This window comes from Amborella trichopoda, chromosome 7 (assembly GCF_054954075.1).
Source record: "Amborella trichopoda isolate Santa Cruz 75 chromosome 7, AtrichopodaSantaCruz75HAP2 v2.0, whole genome shotgun sequence".
Classification (NCBI taxonomy): Eukaryota; Viridiplantae; Streptophyta; class Magnoliopsida; order Amborellales; family Amborellaceae; genus Amborella; species Amborella trichopoda.
This window is the reverse complement of record NC_142342.1, coordinates 1,690,226-1,705,184: the sequence shown is the minus strand read 5'-3', so window position 1 is coordinate 1,705,184 and position 14,959 is coordinate 1,690,226. Positions and strand designations below refer to the sequence as shown.

Sequence of the window (14,959 nt, the reverse complement as noted above, 5' to 3'; positions counted from 1 at the left end):
AACCTTCAAAAACTACAACGATCATATGAAATGCTGGATGATGGAAGATGTAACATCATTAATATGGATAAGAGCAACACCAAAGAAAAACTTTTTGATTTTGCATGCTCATATAGAAGAACTATGCACACTTAGGAGTATTGAAATATCCCGCCATTGCCTCAAGAAAGGCTAAAGATAAGTAAAGCACATCTAAAAGTCCCCCCTCACACAGAATAGGATCAAACTGCCAGATGACCATTGATAATCACGCCAATGAACCGCAGTCCACAAATACCTACATCAAACAACTGACATGCAGGAATCGTATCCCTGGTCCTCTCAATGGAGATAAGCATAAATACTTTGCCTGGTACAACTAACTACAATAGCACAAGTCCTAGTTCAGATGGCTTCAAAGCTTGTCGTACGCGATAGTTGTAAAGATAATAATGGAGCTGACCGTCACCGGGCCCAAATTTCAGCTCCTTCAAGAATGATTCGTTATGCATGACATCCAATGCATTGAACACATCGTAATCCTTCTGTTTGGCCACAATGAGAGCATCATTCATCAGCTGGAGCAAAGGAGTCTGGGTAACCACATTGTAGTATGAGTAAGCAGCTTTCAGTGTCGAGTAATTCTGTTTGCCAAGTATCGAAGAAGGGAGAGTGTAGAAGCTGCAAAAGTCAGTGATCTCATGGGTCTCAGGGTTCTCTACCAAATAGCTACTAATTACATTCTCCTTCGGAAGTAGCCAATGCCCAACATCATCTTCATCAAAATCTGGTGCCACAACAAACTGAGCCAAATAGTCACGAAGGAGCCGGGTAACAGCTGGGATATCCCTCAACTCCATGGCCCTGAAACCTACGGTCACCGTGCTCTCAGGAAGCTTATATAACTTTATGGTTCGGCTCATCGTCATCCTTGCCCCAAGTCTTGAAAACCCAACTTCGATTAACTTCTTAGGGTTCAGAGACCGGTGCCAATATTGGCAGGTGCAAACTGGCGTAGGTAGCACCACTCCAGCTGTATAAGCAGCCTGCCATATGTTCTCCAGGTGAACTCTCCTCGTAACTTCCTTGATCATGACTGGTGCAAGCCTCTTAGTCCTTAGCTTCTTATGAACACAAAGAAAATTAATTTCAGCCATCTGAACAATCTGGTTTCGAACACGAATCCTAGCAGGGATGCCAGTTATGAAGGCCACAAGCTTGCGAGTCCCCTTGACACGAACGCCAATATGCCAGCTTGAGAAGTAACCAGGGGGGCGGAGGGCCCAAAACAAAAACTCCTTGGAGTAGTTGAACCGAAACATGTTCTCGTCGTCCTCAACATAGTTGTTGGTGAGGAGGTTGTATATCTCAGTGCATGTCTCTTCAGAGTTTATGTCACAGGTGGACCATTCGTACTGGGAAGGGAGATTGTAGGGCTCCTGGCGCACCTCTTCTAATGGGGTGGGGGCTTCAATAGGGCCTTCAGGGAGGGTGGGGTCACCGAGATCTTTGAATTGCCCGACTGGTTGGGTCTCCCAGAACCGGTGCCGCTTGCCTAGGGAGTGCGCGTCTTGCCATTTCTTGACCAAGGAATCAACATCTGGCATTGGATTCTCATCTGGATTTTTCTCATTGCTCCCCACCATTTTAGTATTCAATTTAGCCTCTGTAAAACTCCAACCTCTTGGCAGAGTAATTTCCTGAGAGAGTTATGTGAGATTTAGTGGGACCTCTGCAAAAAAGGATTAACACAACCTTATATAGACTATAGATGAATTAGTGCGAGAATTCAATGGTTGAACAAAATTAACAGAATATTGAGGCACATAACTTATGTAAGATTGAGTGGAGCCACTTCAAGCAAAAGGAATAATGATTTCTATGGTGTGCCGTGTGTGTGCCATCCACTATTATATATAATTTAGGGCTAAAAGAACTCGTTGAAACATATGCAATATTTTTAGTAGTTTTTCAAGTCATTGGGCCCATGTGAAATTTAATATGCAGAAAAGGGCTTAGATGATTTTTATAGTACTCTCCAACAGTTCTATGTTAATATATACAAGATGTATAGATGAAAGAACTTAAAAGGGCCCTCCATAACATAGTTTTAAATGAACTTATGTGCAATTCAGGGGACCTCTGAAAGAAAACATATATCAGATTTCTAAAATGCTCCCCAACAGTTTAATGATTAAAAAGTACAGCATTTGGGACTGAATGAAGTCAATGGCACGCATGTACCAATTTCAGCATAGTTTTAACACTAAGCAGAATACTCACATTTACGGGGAAAAGATTTAGCATGGTTTTAAGATGACTTTCTGAGATTTAAACAGAAAATTCCAAGTTACACAAGACTGAAGGCTCCTTTAGAAAATGTGCTTGCTAAATTGACAAAGTATTACTTATTCTATAAATAATGTGGAGAATCAGCCTATGGAAATAAGATCTGATGCAAATGCATATCTAATCTAGTGAAGTCAAAATATATAAAAAAAATCATGTGTATCAGGGCCTTCAACCGCACACCTGCTAGACAGACTGAACGTGGGTGAGGGGAGCTTTGTTTCAATGAGGGCAGTTGGGGAAGGGGAATGACGGGCGATAAATGTCGCGCACTGCATGGTGCTTGGTTGGATGCCTGAGGTCCCGAACACTCCAGGAGAGAATCAACATGAGTGTGGGTAGGGGGGTGACGTGCCTTGACGAGCGTCTCATGGAGGGTGCCTCCAAAAGTGCAGGGGCCTCCGGAGAAGCAGTAGAGGGAGGGGGAAGGGCATGCCGATCATAGTTGATTCCAAAAGCTAGGTTTGAGATCTCTCTGCAGCCTCTACAATTAACCTTGGGTCTGGAGTGAGCATCCGGCTTGAAGAAAGCTAGTAGGGCTTCTTGTGGACTATCGAAATGGAACCCCATCACTTTCAAGACTTTGGATAATGTTGCCTTGAGCTTGGTCCATGTAGTCAATGAATCTGTAATCCGCCAACGCCAGAGAAGAGGAATGCTACTCTGAGGAAGGGGCTTGAGGTGGGTTCTTGCAGGGTGGAGCCGAAGTGAGGGAAGGGAGCGGAGTGGGGCACCAAATGACGAAAGGGAATGAAAGATCCCAGAAGAGGGATTGAAGGAAAGGGGGAGGGGTCCGCTGAAGAAGCCGGGAGTGGAGGGTCCACGGGAGAGGGATAGGGAGAATCACATGGCCGGGCAAGAGGGGGGGGTGGTGGGCAGGGGAAAGATGGAGAGATGGGTGGAGTGTTGAGGAGGAGGGAAGAAGGGGGCAAAGGGAAGGGAATAGGGGGCAAAAGGAAGAAGCCCCAAGGGGAGACGGACTAGGGTATGTAGATTGGGGGTAAAGAGGGCGGGGGCAGAGGGAAGTAGGGGATATGAAAAGGAGGAGGGCACAGACTGGGGGAAGGAGGAGGGAGCAGGGGCTGGGGCGAAGACGGGAGAGGGGGGGGTGTCAGGACACTAGAGGAAATGCTGGAGTTTGGATGTGAGAGAAGAGGTTGGCTCTGACGAGGTTTGGGGAGCCTACCATGGAGAAGGGCAGGGTGAAGACGACCCTGAGAGATTGCCAGGTGAGCTGGGTTCTGAATGGGTGTTGCCACTTGAGAAGATGGAGGCATTGCTGAGGAGGTGACTAGGGTCAGCAGGTTGCAATGGAGTGAAGCACCACTGGACAAGGGGCAGGCCTTGAATGATAGTCATCACTTGTTGATAGTGGGCCGGAAAAAGAAGGAGATGCGGGGAGAAGCTCCGTCGGGGTAGAAAGTGCAATATGGCCAAGGGGAAGAGGGGGTTGGGAGAAGAGCAGAGGGGCTGAAGGGAGGCCATCTATGGCAGGATTAGGGTTAGGAAGGGTGGCTAGAGGAGAAGGCCACTGAGTGGGGGAGAGGCGAAGGGTGGAAGGAGGCAAGGGAAAGGACAGAGGATGGCAAGAGGTGGGAGAGGGACCAAGGAAGGGGGGACAAGGAGGAGGCTGGTCAGGTTCCTCAGGATGAGCGCTAGAATGATGGAGGGCTGTGACGAAGCTGAGTAGCACCGGGCAAACGAAAGAGTAGGAGGAGCCAAGTATGACATGTTGAGGGGAGTTATAAACAAGGAGGAAAAGCTGCGATGGGGCTGAGAGAAGGGCGACAAGGGGGGGGGAAGAGAGGGGCGTAACATGGCAAGAGGAGGGACGGGGTGCCACGTGGATGGGATGAGTGAAGGGGGTGGCAAAGGGGGGAGAGAGAGAAGATGGCAGCTTGGGGTCAGAGGTCAAGGGGCATGTGTCATCCTCTAGAAAAAAGAGGGAGACCAAGGGGGATGTGGCGATCTCTAGAGGTAGTGTTCTAAAAAATGGTCAGCCCAGTGCCAAGGCACCCACCTAGGCACCCAAGAGACCTCAGACCAAAAGCCTAGACCTAGGTGGCCCATTATTGGTGGTTGTACCTGGGCGGCCGCCCAGCGCCCAATTCTGGGCGAGAGCCGAGGTCATAGGCCTTTTTATAATTTATAAAGATGCCTAAAAGGGCAAAGGGGTAATTTTGACCCCCAAAAAAATTTAAATGGATCATGGTCGTTATTTGCAACCCCCTTAAGTTAAAAGAACACTTCCATAAGCCCTAAATCTCTTAGCTATACCTATTTCTGAAATCAAAAGCATTTTTTGTGGATGAAGAAGCTTCCTAAACTTTTCTTCTCACTAGAATTATTTTTTCGGTGCTATTGGAGGTATTAGAAGACTTTTGAGGTGATTAGCAGCTCGATTGAGGTCACAAACATCGAAAAGCAGAGATTGGGACAAAAATTGTCAGTTTGTAAACTTTATTTGAGTCTCATTTTTCGGATTTGAGATATCTTCTACGGGGTCTACTAGGAGCAGGGATCCGGCATGGAAGTATCGTGTTAACCTGAATAAGAATGACAAAAATAAAATTATGTGCAATTTTTGTAGACATATTTCTAATTTCGACATAAATTAATTCAAGAAACATCTTGCTAGTATTAGAAGTGATGTTGCCTCACGTAAGAAGGTCCCAGAGCTTGTAAAGAAAGAAATTTCTAAGTACATTGAAGCTAAAAAAAATATATATAGATATATATATAGTAGAATTGAGAGCACGGATCCACACTTTTTATGCTGATGTTGACACTGATGAAGATGAACAAGGGGAAGACGAAGTAGGTATGGTTGTTACTCAGAGCTCTAAGAGTAACAGGTTTTGGGTCTAAGAGGCCTCATGCGAAAAGGCCAATTGATAGTTTTTTTACAACTAACCCGAGACAGTGACAATTGAAAATAGATTTAAAAAGGAAGATAGAGTCTGAGCGGTTCAATATATTGCTCGATGGATTACCATGCGGCCATTTCCTTTAATATCGCTCGCTCGAATAGCTTCTATACAATGTTAGAAGCCATTGAGTAATTTGGGAAAGGGTTGCAAGTCAAGAGGAGAACCATGGTACAGGTTTTTTACAATCCATTGATGCTTTTGATGATGATCATGATACTCAGTATATTTTTTTTTATTGATAAGGGCATTGAGGAGGTTGGGGAGGAGTACGTAACTCAAGTGGTCACAGATAATTATGCTCCTACTATAGCTGTAAATAATTTGCTTCGCCAGAAGAGGCCTTGCATATTTTGGACTTTTTGCGCCATACATTGCATAGATCTTATGTTTGAGGCCATTGGTGATATGCTTATTATTAAACGAGTTCTTTCTAAGGCTAAGGAGGTTACAATCTTCATATACAATCACATTATTACCCTTAGCATGATGTGCAAGTTCACTAAGAAGAGGGACCTCGTGAGGCCCAAGGCACTAGATCTGCCACTACCTATCTTAGTCTACAGAACATGTATAAAAGGAGGATCCCATTGAGGACTATGTTTGCTTCAAAGGATTGCCGCAGGTGTAGGTGATTTAGAGATGCTAAGGAAAAAAAGGCACGGGATATTATTCTTTCTAAATATTTTTAGCGTCGTGTAAAGCAGGCGATACTAGTATTTCTACCCTTAGTGAAGATCTTGTGCTTGGTTGATGCTGACAAGTCCTCTATGGGCTCTATATATGATGTGCTTGAAGGAGCTAAAAAGGAGACTGCATAGAATTTGAGCAATGATGAGGTATAGTACGGCCCAATTTGGGAGATTATAGATGCCAAGTGGGATAGGCAACTCCATAGACCATTGCATTCAGCAGGGTACTACTTGAACCCCAATTTCTTTTATGGGGATGTTGTTTTAATGAGTGCCTTGAGATATTAGTTCCCTAACCAAAAATCCAAGATAAGATATCAACTGAAGAGCGCATTTTGTACAAGTGTGCGTTGATGTCATTAGGGAAATATATGGCAAAAAGACAAAGAAGTAAAGAGGAACCAAATAATAATAATATATTTTGTATTTTTGTTAGAAATTTTCTTTCAAGTTCTTAAAATTCTGCATGATAATGTTAAATGCCTAAATTAATTATAAAGGTTGCCCACATATTTCAGCCTAATGGTGGAGACAATATGGGAGTAGCGCTCCACACTGTCAGACGATGGCTATTCGGATCTTGAGTTTGACGACTAATTCTTCTGGTTGTGAGCGCAATTGGAGTTCGTTTGAGATGGTATTTTATATTCTTTTCTTGTTTACAATTTCATTTTTCTAGTATAGATTCATAGAAGATAATAGATATAAACATATTAACATATGATATATTACATCACTAATAGATGGCTTAATTAGTAGTAGTAGTAGACTAGTACACTAGTAGTACCCATGCATTTTTTCTTATAGGTGCATACAAAGAGAAAAAATGGGCTTGAACAAAGGAAGCTCAATGACTTGGTTTATGTTAGAGAGGATCAGAGGCTCAAGAAGTTTAACTAGCAAAAGAAGGATCTCATCGCTTCGAAGGACATGGTGAATACTTCCGATTGGCTAGTTGGAGACCCTGGTACTGAGGAGATCTTGACCACAGAGGGTTTGACCTGGGAAATGGTTGAGGAGGCTTCAGGTTGAGCTTCAGATCCTAAAAGGGCCACTTGAGCAACGACTATTGTTGGTACTTCACGCTCACAGAAGGAGAGGGAGATAGAGGAGGCGGCAGATTCATAAGAAACTGAGGAAGAAGATATGATGAAGAGGGTGACGATTCCGATGATGATGGCCTCGATTTCGATGCAGATGCAAGCGATGACGATGTTGATTCTGATTATTACTGATGATGATTGAAGAAACACTGATCTTCTCTCTCTTCTTTTGTAGTATCTTTATTGCACCATCTTGGTTAGGACTTTAGGCATTTGGATATTATACATGGACATAAGAAAAAGAACTTTAAGTCTTGGAAATTGTGCATCTTGTAATGCATTATCTAGACCTTCAATTTTTAAGATTTCCATGTGTTCGTAGATCTTGATCTACACTATTTTTTAAGCTTTAAATCTTATAATTAGAGCTGAAAATAATTTTTCAGGTCATCATAAAGATTTTTGGTACCGAAACGACATCTTTTTACACTATTTGAAGGTGTGCCTTATTTTGATTGTTTAGGGCCTCAGCCTTTTACAAACCACACCCTTAACTTTTTTTAAAATTTTGTATGGTTTGAAATTTTGAATTTTGAAATTTTGAACAACTTTATGCTCAACATGTGATACGTCATATGTTTATATATAAAAAGGTATGTTACAATATTTTCGAATGCAATAGATTACAAAATTGACACAAATAAACGTATATATGTGCGTTTGAACAAGACATATGTGTATATATCTAAAGAATTTGTACTACAGAGCGCCTGAGGTTTTGGATGCCCATCTGTGCACTGGGCGTTAGGCCGGCCGCCTAGCATTTTTTGAAACTTTGTCTAAAGGAGATAGGGAAGGACGGTGCCAGACCTAGAGCAGGGGTTGGGGTTGGGGTTGGGTCTGGGAGATGGCGCGACCTCAATGTGGGGTGAAGAGTGATGAGGGGTACGACTACGGGGGTGCGGGGGTGGAAGAAGTTAGAGTTGGGTGGAAGGGTTGAGGTATGGGCGAGGGTGTGCAGAGGGGCGAAGGTGAGGCTGGGTAGGGGGGTGCTTGAAGAGAGGGACATAGTTTGAGTAGAAGGGAGGAGTGGCTACCAGAGGAGCCACCCATCCAAATGCCTTCAGAATTGAATCTAATTTGACCAAACCCAATCAAACTTTCAACCCTAAACAATTTCCAAGATAACCTACATAATACCAAGATCCAGTTCCAAACTCTGTGATTCAAAAAATACTAAATTAAAATGCAACCTAGAGTTCATAAATAGCAAAAGAAAAAAGAACAAAAAAAAACAAACACAAACAGCACAACACCAATTTCATGAGTCAAATCTGTGAATCAAAAATACAGAAAGTAAAAGAGAGCAAAAGTTAGGATATGAATACCTCTAAACCTTGGATTTCGAAGTGGTTGAAAAAGCTACACGTGATTTCAAAGATCCATAAATTTAAATTTTGGGAGGATGGAGCACGATATTGTTGGCTGATGGATTCAATGGTCATGAAGCACAATTTCTTAAGATTGAGATATAGAGAGAAGAAAGAGAGGATCCTCCTAGACCTAGGGCATAGGGGATAGAGAGAGTGTGAGATCAGCAAGCGAGTTCAAGGAAGCTAGGGCAGAGACGAGAGAGACATGAGAACCCTTCAGGGGTCATTTGGTTCATATGGAAGTTCTCTATAATAGAAAGCTTTCACATAGTGGATGGTCCGCCCATAGGAAAACAGGTGCATACCTCTTTAGGAATGCATGTGCTTTCCTGCAATATAGCATAGACGCAACGTTAAATGAGAATGCACTTTCATATAAGCAACCCACTTCCCCATGAACTAGACATAGAAAATGGTGATCTACTACGCCTAGAAGGAACTTTACCACAAACTAAATGACTCATAATAACCTCAAATCATCGACTATTCCAAACTTATTGGGAAAGCGCAAATAACCCCCAAGGGTGGTCTATGACTTTCGTCACATCTCCTGTTGATGGGGAAAAGCAGGGTAGATTTTACCCTTTAGCTTTCCCCAATCAAACATGGGAAAGTTACAGTGCAATGAAAAGTGGTGAAAATTAGGGACATTTCTCCGATTTTCACCATGCTGCTTGATATTAAAGTGCTTAATGCGCGATTAACCCCATTGCCCCCCTTCCCAAAACCAGGTTACATGTCAAATTGGTGTAAACTTAGGGCTTGTTTGATAACGAAGAAAAGCCACCAATTTTCACTGCTTTTCACCATGTTGTAGCTTTCCCATGTTTGACTTGGTAAAGCTACAAGGCGCAATTTACCACGCAATTTACCTTCCTATCAATAGGAAGGCTTATCCTATCAATAGGAAGGGCTTACCAATTGTTTCATCAATTGGGGAGGGAGGTTTTATCCCATTAATTTTTTAGTGGACTTTTTTTTTTGTCTTATTATTATCAGTGATGGAAAACTCGACCACCTGGACACTTAGGCGGTCCAAGGGGTTTATTGCAACTGCATAGGGCCTAGGCTGCCTAGGAGGGTAAAAAAGGCCAGCAGCCAAGGGCAAAAAAGGTCATTTCCCCCCTGAAAAAGGGGATAAGGTTTTTTGGGGGGCCATTTTACCACCAAACCCCATTTGTGTGCATTTGGAGCTTGTAAAACAACCCCAAAATAGAAGATTTTGTACTTTTTTGTCGATCGAAAAAAGTTTCAAACTTTTCGATTTCTTGGAAACTCAGTCTTGAGAACATGTTGATGAAGAACTAGTGACACAACCATGCTGGATCTCTACTAGACCCCATCTGATAAATTAAAAAATAGTGATAGGACCACTAGCATAATAAATTGTCAAGAATACCCAGGGAATGACCAAAATATGATGTGATTATTCTTTTTGAATAGGATGGTACTTCAAACATGACATGAAATCATCCTTTTGCCGCATTATTTTATAATCTCGATAGAGGCGTTTCAAAGAGATAAAATATCTAAAATTTCCGTTTTGTTATGAAGAAATATCAACAATAGCTTGAGGTTTCAAAAAAAAAAATCAACAATAGCTCCATAAATTGAAAAACATTGTGCTACCTCATCCCCCAACCCCAACCCCAACCCCATCCCCCCCTCCCAAAAGAAAAAAAAGAGACTTCTCATAAATGAATAAAAGTCTCCAAATACAGACTTCAGAGGACTTTGCATTTGTCAAGATCAACGGATACTGCAAATGCTTAGAGGGAAAAATAATCTATTCATGTTAAGATCACTATCAACACACAAAAAATGAAAAAGACTCCATAAGCATATTAATCTTGCAATCGATAGCCTTTTCTATAAGAAAAGTCACAATTTATACTGACAAAATTATAAGCTATGGCTGGATTTTGTCAACTTAGTAGCTTACACATCATATATCCTTTGGAATGATACACGAGCCATTCCATTCTAATATAATTAGAGCCCCATGTTTCTTTTTTGACCAAGTATAGGTGTGAATGTGGCAAGAACATTTATGGCAGTTGGTTCCTTAAGATCAATTGAAGGTATCATAAGTGAGTCATGACCATGGATCAAGTTCAGCATAGTGGTCAATATACAGGGTAACATCATCCGAAACTCGACTTGGACTCACATCAAAGCTTGGGTCAATTTCTGACTTCAAAACTATGGGCACCGGTATGTTAGGATCACATTGCACGACTCATACGTAGTTGATGAACGGTGTAGCTCAACATTTGAAATGCTTGAGCATCCAAAAGCACAAATGCACAATTAGTAGCACGGGGATGCCCCAGAAATTCTAGCACAGAGTAAAGCTCTGACATTACAGATAATCTTAACAGCATTTTCTTGCGATTCATAACAAGAAAATACAAATACTTTTCATTCAAAAACTTCACGGAACAAAATATTGTTTTTTATGACTCATTTTCAACACACTGTAGTACTTTACATGCCTCTATTCATATCTAGTCCTAACAAAGATACAATACATCAAGAATCCATGCATGGAGGCATTCGTGCAACAATATTGCATAAATTTAGAAGTGTTCAAAAAGTAACAACTCAAAATCAAACGTTCTACACCCAAGTGTGCAACTTATTGAAAATCGTTCATTGGGGTTTGCTGATTTTGATCGAAAGATGCAATAATAAAGAAAAATTTCCAACAAAAAACTTGTTTCAAAGATTTAACTAATTTTGATGGAAAATAATATTTCTTCTAATAAAACAACAATTTGATAGATTTCAAGCAAATAACTAACAAATGGAGGACAAATTTTATAGATTTTGAGTAAATTTGTAAATGGCAAGTATCCCACTCAAATCACTATAAACTTTGTAAATTTTTAGTTTGCAAATTTTTAATTAGAAAAACAGAGATGCTGATTTTGATCAAAAGAATCACTAATAAAATACTAATTTCTAGCAAATAATTGTTTCACAGATTTTACTAATTTTGATAAAAAACAATTTCTTATAATAAAAACGAATATTTTATTGATTTGGAGCAAAAAAATTTACAAATGGAGGAGAAATCAACAGAGTTTGAGTAAACTTGTAACCACTATTACATATTTTCAGATTTTTACTTTACATTTTTACAGAATAAATAAGTAAATCTTTAAATCAAAAAATCTGTAACTTCCGTAAAATCTCAAATATTTGCTTCTGTAATTTTGTAATACTTTTTACAGGGAAAATCTGTAAATCTGAATCACATAATTGCTTCAACTTTTCAGATTTACTGATTAAATTTATAAAGTCAATTTTGATAGTAAATCTGTAAATCGATTTTTCAGGGTAATGTAAAACCTGTAAATTGATTTTTAAAGTATTGCAAATCTGTATGTTGATATTTCCGATTAATGCAAACAAGTGAATCTGTAAATTGATTGTTAGATCACAGAGAGAAGCACAAATCTGTAAATCTGTACAAGCCTGCAAGTTGAGATTTCAGAGTAATGTAAATCTCAAAATAAGTACTTTGATTCAAAGATCAGAGGTGAACCATACCTATGAGAGAGAGACGGGGTACAGCCGAGAGAGATAAGCTTCGCTCTTATTCTGGGTAAAATGATGACGAGAGAGAGAGCAGCAATTGAGACACGTTACAGCTTGAGAGTCCTGAGAAAGATAATGCAGTTGAGAAGAGAGAAGGAGGTTGGGGGAGAAAAATGAGAGAGATTGCAAGAAAGGTATTCAAACCCTAACAAGGGTTTTATGACAAAGATGGCAACAGAGAGAAAGAGAATGAAGAGAACAAGAGCGAGAGAATAGGCAGAACAAGTGAAAGAGAGAGAACAAGCGTGACAGAGCTGAGTAGAGAGAGAGAAAGGAGCGATGTAGAGAGATAGCGATGTACAGAGAGAGAGGAGCAACGCGTAGAGAGAGAAAAGGACGGTATTTTAATCGAACCCCAGGAAGGGTTGGGGTGAACTTAATTTTTAGGCCGGGCCCAGAGAGAGACGCAAGCCGCCTTCTTTGAAGAGTTGCGTTCTCCGCCGGTTTGAGTGGAAAGATGTACCTTGGCCGGCAAATGCCCATAGTAAGGGCCGCCGAGACTTGGGCCGGCCCGCGCCAGACGATCCCTGCTTTGAGCTGCCCCCAAAGTCCCTTTAGGGTCCTGGGCCGGACCGGGCTCGTACGTAACCTACTGAGTTTAGAACTAAGACTTGGACCCGAACTCATTGGATGGCGGGTTGTGTACGGGTAGGGTCGGGTCCGGCTGGACCCAGACTCGAAGACTAATCGGATCCTCTTCCACCCTCTATGCGCCAGAAAAGTACCATCTCAAAATCGAATAAAGAACTGTTCAATTTCTGAAAGGCAAGATCAAAGTGTTGGAGAACCGCAAAGTCCAATTCATTTTTTCCTTGTCGCCTCGTGATTCTGAGTTGATCTCAAATTTTCATATAAAAAGATTCTTTTAAATTTTTTTTTTTTTACCCCAGGGAGTAAACATACAATATGCTCTAATATACTAATGAACCACAGTTTGCAAGGGTTGGGTTGGGTTGGGTTTGGTTTGGCTTGAATCTTGTGGGAGGAAAGATTGGTCATGGTGGGGTGTGGTGTAAGCAAGTATTTGGTGGTGTACTAGCTTGTCGTGTCTATTTTTTTCCCTGGTTATTTGGCAATGACCTAGACTTTTTCACATGGATGAAGATTTTATAAAGCCCAGACTTTATTAAAACAAAGTAAAGCCTCACCTTGAATTCTTTCACAGGAAGTACTTTAGGTATCAAAAATCTCCATGATAGCTCTAAAATCAATTTTCGACGTTGATTATGAAATTTGAAGCTCAACAAATATTACAAATCTTGTATATTCATAAAAACTAATTTTTAGCGTGAAACATACAATCTAATTAATTTTGTTACAATATACATTATTTTAAGAGCTTGAAATCTTTTTTTTCTTTTACAATCATAATGTTCAAGGCCAAGATTATTTATTTAAAGATTTCCAATACCTAAATTACAATTTTCAATGAATTTTGAGGTGAGCCTTTATTTATTTTGATAAGGTTGCATCCCTATCAAACTATTTTCCTTCTAATATATATTTTCAGTTCAAAAAGTTGTAATACCCTGCTCATTTTTCATTGTTTTCTTAACAACAGTATTCTAGTCCAATAAAATCCCATAAAATCTTTCCCCTTTTTTATTTCATTGTAGTCTTAGGTCCAATCCCCATAAAAGCTCTATCCCTCTCTAAATATTAATGCAAATAAATGGGCGTTTGTCTAACTTGAAAACTTAGGCAGTGGCTTGTAACAGTTAAATGAACTATGAATTAGGGTTAGGCTTGAGTAGTATGCGGGGACATCAAAAAAACATGGTGAAATGTAACTCGCATGTAAAAGGGTATTTGCCTCACTTGAAAACCGCTCATCACAGGATAAAAAGTACACGAAAGAAATGGCATCGCTCAATAAAAAGAAGGGTGCGGTTTATGTAAGGTTGCAACCTTAAACAATCCAATCACCTCCAAATTTTATCATAATATGTGGTTTTGGTGTAAAAAATTTTTGGGATTACCTGAGAACCTATTTTTATATCTAATTATAAAATTTTAAACTCCAAAAATGATTAAAATCAAGTAGACCTATAAATAGATGAAAATCTTAAAAATAGACGGTCTAAATAATGTGTTGCAAAATGCATTATTTCTGATACTCAAAATCTTTTTTTTTTTTTCATATTCATACATTTCGAAGTCAAAATGATCAATTAAGGAGTTTTTCAACAACATTTTCCATCTGTGATTCTACATTTTTAAGGTTGCATCCTTATATAAACTTTTTCCTAAAAAGAATAAGAAAAATTGACAACCCCACAAACCAAGAAATGCCACAAAACTATAATTTTTTAGAAAAGATTTACATGACTTAGGCTCATATAATTTTCCCACTTGGAGTTTCATTACCCATTTCAACTCTGCCAAAGTAAAATCATAATTCAAAAAAGAGTGAAAATAAAATCATGCCCATTTTTACAATTGAGGAGCAAAGGGGGAGTCACAGAAATGATTGTGAATGTCAATAGAAGCTCATAGATCTTGGTGAACATTCTTAAAAATGGTGAACCATCTTCTCCAGACCCTAAAAGCTCTTCCAATGATGGGATCTTGTATTGTTAATCCCCAACGAGTTTTGTCTCCAATTCTCTATCCATACATATATTAACTGTATAGGTCTGGAGATCTGATCAAAACATGGCTATGAGCGAGCTTACAAGAATATCACACATTAATTAAAACAAACACACAATTAGTGCGAAGATTTGACATTGTTTTCAACTCTAAACCATCTGATCAAAATCGGATGGTTGCAGTTTCCCAGACATATAAAACATGTGTGGAGCGATAAAGAGCCCTCCTTCGAGTGGAATATAACAGAAAGAGAGGTGGTAAGATTCCCACAATATTTCAGCCTAAAGACTAGTATAAAAGACGAACATAAATACAATGGAGGTTTTGCTGCCTTAAACATA

General features: G+C 40.1%; 1 protein-coding gene across 6 annotated transcripts; it reads right to left on the bottom strand.

The window, feature by feature from the left end:
- Positions 1-218: 218 nt before the first annotated feature.
- On the bottom strand, positions 219-12,226 carry LOC18995822 (glycylpeptide N-tetradecanoyltransferase 1). Of its 6 annotated transcripts, none has more exons than XM_088872057.1 (3): positions 11,979-12,226; positions 8,379-8,752; positions 219-1,711 (listed from the first exon to the last, which is right to left on the bottom strand). In XM_088872057.1, exon 3 carries the CDS (start codon positions 1,623-1,625, stop codon positions 363-365), a length of 1,263 nt encoding a protein of 420 aa, XP_088728183.1. In that variant the 5' UTR covers positions 1,626-1,711; positions 8,379-8,752; positions 11,979-12,226; the 3' UTR covers positions 219-362. The 6 variants fall into 6 exon arrangements, with proteins under 6 accessions (XP_088728183.1, XP_088728182.1, XP_020524330.1 ...); XM_088872056.1 differs by having other exon boundaries at positions 219-1,679; XM_020668671.2 differs by lacking the exon at positions 8,379-8,752 and adding an exon at positions 2,512-4,874.
- Positions 12,227-14,959: the final 2,733 nt, after the last annotated feature.